The sequence below is a fragment of the Myotis davidii genome, unplaced genomic scaffold (genome assembly GCF_000327345.1).
Source record: "Myotis davidii unplaced genomic scaffold, ASM32734v1 scaffold176, whole genome shotgun sequence".
Classification (NCBI taxonomy): Eukaryota; Metazoa; Chordata; class Mammalia; order Chiroptera; family Vespertilionidae; genus Myotis; species Myotis davidii.
The window spans coordinates 918,742-923,924 of record NW_006287911.1 but is presented as its reverse complement, the minus strand read 5'-3'; the positions used below and the strand labels follow the sequence as shown (position 1 = coordinate 923,924).

Sequence of the window (5,183 nt, the reverse complement as noted above, 5' to 3'; positions counted from 1 at the left end):
ATCTTTTTTTAAATGTATTTTACTGATTTTTTAACAGAGAGGAAGGGAGAGGGATAGAGAGTTAGAAACAACAATGAGAGAGAAACATCGATCAGCTGCCTCCTGCACTCCCCCTACTGGGGATGTGCCCTCAACCAAGGTACATGCCCTTGATCGGAATCGAACCTGGGACCCTTGAGTCCGCAGGCTTATGCTCTATCCACTGAGCCAAACCAGTTAGGGCTCACACATACTCTTATTAAGTGTATTTCCTACCTAATTTGTGTTGTTATTTTAGGGAAAAACATTTTTTTTTAGATTATGTCTTTTCATTTGACAGTATTTTTTTTAATAGATCTTATTACTTTTTTAAAATTTATTTATTTTATTGATTTTTTACAGAGAGGAAGGGAGAGGGATAGAGAGTTAGAAACATCGATGAGAAAGAAACATCGATCAGCTGCTTCCTGCACACCTCCTACTGGGGATGTACCAGCAACCCAGGTACATGCCCTTGACTGGAATCGAACCTGGGACCCTTCAGTCCGCAGACTGACGCTCTATCCACTGAGCCAAACCAGTTAGGGCCATTTGACAGTATTGATCTGTATAAAAAGTTGCCACTAATCAAGAGAATACAAATTAAAATTTCATCTCATTGTTTTATTTTCAAAGTGAAACATTTTTGAAGATTGTAAAAATGTAGTGGAATAGGAATGAAATTAAATGTTGTGGAGGACATTTTTGTTTTAAAAATCAAAAGTCTAAGCGGTCAGACCAGTCAGTTTATTTAAGGTCAACCTATAGAGGTGGATCATAACAATTTCAAAGAAGCAACATTAATGTGTTTCTCATTGACTATATTTTTAATACCAAGAAATTAGAAAAACCTTAAATGACCAACAATAAGACATTTATTAATAAACAATGACATAGCTATCTGATAGAATGCTTATAGCCTAAAAGTCATACTTTACAGGAACATTTAATGGTTTTTGTAATGCTTACAAAAGGGTATTAAATGGAAAAGCATGTGTGAAATACTAGGTAACATAAATTCAATTACTGTATTTTTAAAAATTGAAGGAAACAATTTATTCAAGAAAGACATTCAGTAGAATCATACAGGATTTTGTAATTGGGAAATTGGATACCGCTTTATGCTGATCATATATCAAATTGCTATGTATAATACTTATTAGATTTTATTCTTCTAAATTGAAATTGAGATCATTATGACCTTTCTATAATTGATTAAAGGAAGTTTTGGTGTTGTGGTTGTTAAATCATTGTCCATGTTAAATAGCTATACAGAAATGGATCCTGTTATCATTGCCTCTGAAGGAGTGGAAAAATTCAAAAATGAAAATTTTGAAATTATTATTGTTGATACAAGTGGCCGTCATAAACAAGAAGACTCGTTGTTTGAAGAAATGCTTCAAGTTGCTAATGCTATAGTAAGTAGCTTCAGTTTAACATTATGAAGTCTTTGGTTAAGTTAATTGTAAACCCTGATTGAGTTTATGATCTGTATAAATTATTTTTTGCCTATAAGACAGGTTCCAAGTACTTTATTTTTGTTTTGGGTACCTCTATCTGTATGAAAATAACTTTATCTTCTCTATATTAGTATGAAATTTTCATGAGCAAGTATCAGAAAAATAATTTCCTATCTCATTCATCTTTTAAAAGTGTGTATGAAAAAACAAACAAAAAAATTCAGGAATGAACCTTTAATAACTGTTGCATTTCCTTTCTGTAAATACTTACATTAAGTTAGAAACATTTACTTTAGAATGTTTAAAGTGAAGCACTTAAAAATATTAATCATCACTTAGTTTCTCTTTAGAATTTTGATGGAAGTAATTTGGAAAGAAGAAGCAGTTTATAGGTAATCTGTAGCACATACTATAAACCCATGTTTTGCCACTGGATGGAGGCTATAATTCTTTGCTTACTGGTTCATTATAAGTTTCTTTTTAGCTATGCAAATATTTTGACCTAGTTAAGCACAGCGAAGAGAAATAGCCTCACCTATATTTTATTCAATTTGGTTTCCATGTACACTCTTCTACTTTTACTTTTTCTCTGATTTACTTTTGCTCTTCTTTGCCTACAGTGTTATTCTTCCAGACCTTTGTATAACTTTTTTCTGTTTATGCAGGGCTTGGCCCAGATGTTACCTCTAGAGAGGCCTTCCCTGATTACCCTACCTAAAGAAGTTTCCCTCACCTCAAAACTGATATTCTCTATCCCATTTTACTTGTTGTATACCTATTTATTATCAGTCTCCTCTGACTAGAATGTAAGTCGCACTAGGACAAGGATTTTCTTATTTGTCTCTTTGTCTTAGGACCTAATAGTGCCTAATACATAGTACTCCCTCAATAAATATTTATTGATTGGATGAATAATTATTTATAATAAATATTTTATATAGCTTCTAATGATGAAATTGCTAAATATCAGGAAAAATATGTATCTTTTCTACTTAAATTTTCTAGCAACCTGATAACATTGTTTATGTGATGGATGCCTCCATTGGGCAGGCCTGTGAAGCCCAGGCTAAGGCTTTTAAAGATAAAGTAGATGTAGCCTCAGTTATAGTGACGAAGCTTGATGGCCACGCAAAAGGAGGTGGTGCACTCAGTGCGTAAGTATCATTGATGCTCTTGTGCTATGTCTTAGGCTTATATGGTGTGTGTGTGTGTGTCTGTGTGTGTGTGTTTGTGTGTCTGTGTGTGCGTGCATGAGCACGTGTGCGTATTTACAGATTTCTTATTGATTATTTAAAATATATTCCAATAGTGGATCTAATATGGTCTATGAAAGAAGTTTAAATAGAAACAAAATTTTGGCGTCCCTCTGATACATAGTTTTGTTTTAACTAGTTAAAAGAAATTTGAGCAATGTTCTTCTGTCTAATTAGCTTTGAAATATGCAAGAAATTTGTTTTCCTTTTATGTTTTCTTTTTGCAGAGTTGCTGCCACAAAAAGTCCGATTATTTTCATTGGTACAGGGGAACATATAGATGACTTTGAACCTTTTAAAACACAGCCTTTCATCAGCAAACTTCTTGGTATGTATGATGGTAGAATACACAGAAATCTCCAAGAAATAGCATGGATCTTTAGGATTTTAATTCTGTCCACTAACTAACTAGTTCAGGAAAATCATATCCTTCAATGATTTATCTTCCTTACCTGTAAAATAGGGATAGTGGTTATTTGCTTCCTGTGGTTAGAGTGTTAACATGAGCTATTAGATGGCAAGTTTTTTGGAAAAGTTATAGAGCACAATACAAAAATACGTGGTTGTACTAATAGTAATGAAAACAGCAATAAAACTTTTATAATGTCTCCAGCTGTTATAGAGAGCATGGAATTTGGAATTAAACCCTGGGTTGGCATCCCTGCTTTGTCACTTAACCTCTCTAGCTTCAGTTTTCGCACCTATAAAGTGAAATAGAAATAACAGACCTGCCTATCTCACAGGGTTATTATGTATGTGCATGTATTTTGTGTAATGTAAAGTAAGGTATGCTATTAGTTGTTAATTTTACTTTTTTACGTCTTATAGGTATGGGTGACATTGAAGGACTGATAGATAAAGTCAACGAGTTGAAGTTGGATGACAATGAAGCACTTATAGAGAAGTTGAAACATGGTATATAAGGAGCCAAAAGCATTTTATCTCAGAATATCTTCTATTGCTTGCTTTTTAATAAAACTAGTATTTATTTGTTTGAAATGATAAGTCTATTACTAAAGCCAGTTCCTGAAATATTTATTTTTTAGATGATTTATATGCAAACCATTTTAAATTTCAGACAGCTGAGCAATTTAATTTTAGTCATCCTAGTGGGTATAGTTTATCTGCCTTGTTTTCAAGTGTCTTGTGTATTTTTTTATTCCATTTTCTCTGACAGAATGTAAGCTTCTCTAGGATAGGATCTGTGTATCTGTATATTCTCTATTGAATTCATTCTATGATCTTGCACATAACTGCTCAGTGACTATTTATTAATTGGATATTTTGTAAGTGTGCTTCAAGATGAACCCATAATGAAAGAAAATATTAGTTTTATGAAATGAAATGTACATTCTCTAATATGTCTGACTCACATTGTATTTCAGGTCAATTTACGTTGCGAGACATGTATGAACAATTTCAAAATATTATGAAAATGGGCCCCTTCAGTCAAATCTTGGTTAGTTATCCTAAAAAGTTTTTTTCTAACTTGTTTTGTTTTTCATTGAAATTTCTAAGAACAGATGTACTTGCTTTAATTATTTTTAATATTTGGGTAAAAATATATACTTTAAAACCTTAGTATCAATGTTAAAGCCAATAATTAGGTGGTTCCAGGGCGCCATTCCGGCCGCATCGCGTCGGCCAAGAGGAGCGGCGCGGTCTTCGTGGTGTTCGTGGCAGGTGATGATGAGCAGTCTACACAGATGGCTGCAAGTTGGGAAGATGAGAAAGTGTCGGAAGCATCTTCAAACAGTTTTGTTGCTATTAAAATCGATACCAAAAGTGAAGCCTGCCTACAATTTTCACAAATCTATCCTGTAGTGTGTGTTCTATCTAGTTTCTTTATTGGAGACAGTGGAATTCCTTTGGAAGTAATAGCAGGAAGTGTTTCTGCAGATGAACTTGTTACCAGAATTCACAAAGTCCGACAGATGCACTCATTAAAAGGTGAAACATCAGAGGCAAATGGCAGCCAGTCAGAAAGTTCACTCTCTACTCCATCCACCTCATTTGAACCTAACAATACTTCTGAAAACACTCAGTCAAGAAATGTAGAACTTTGTGAGGCATCACCCACTTCTGATACCGCAACAGGAGGAGAAAAATCAGACCATGCCACTTCATCTCAGGAGCCTAGAGGATGTTCAAATCCAAGACCCTCAGAGGACCTCACTGTCAAAGTGGAAAGACTAACCAAAAAACTTGAAGAAAGGAGAGAAGAGAAAAGGAAAGAGGAAGAACAGAGAGAGATTAAAAAAGAAATTGAGAGGAGAAAAACTGGAAAAGAAATGTTGGATTATAAAAGAAAGCAAGAAGAGGAATTAACAAAAAGAATGTTAGAGGAAAGAAACAGAAAAGACAGAAGATAGGGCAGCTCGAGAGCGTATAAAACAGCAGATTGCATTGGATCGTGCAGAGAGAGCGGCTCGTTTTGCAAAGACAAAGGAAG

The 5,183-nt window shown here is 34.2% G+C and overlaps 1 protein-coding gene and 1 pseudogene across 1 annotated transcript in view; both read left to right on the top strand.

The window, feature by feature from the left end:
* The window catches only part of SRP54 (signal recognition particle 54kDa), a 48,717-nt gene that overhangs the window by 32,029 nt on the left and 11,505 nt on the right, over positions 1-5,183 (top strand). The window contains exons 8-12 of the mRNA XM_006759706.2: positions 1,286-1,436; positions 2,484-2,632; positions 2,959-3,059; positions 3,560-3,646; positions 4,117-4,190. Of these exons, the coding sequence (XP_006759769.1) occupies positions 1,286-1,436; positions 2,484-2,632; positions 2,959-3,059; positions 3,560-3,646; positions 4,117-4,190 (562 nt within the window). The remainder of the gene's footprint in view (positions 1-1,285; positions 1,437-2,483; positions 2,633-2,958; positions 3,060-3,559; positions 3,647-4,116; positions 4,191-5,183) is intronic.
* The window catches only part of LOC102768037, a 1,053-nt pseudogene continuing 188 nt past the window's right edge, over positions 4,319-5,183 (top strand).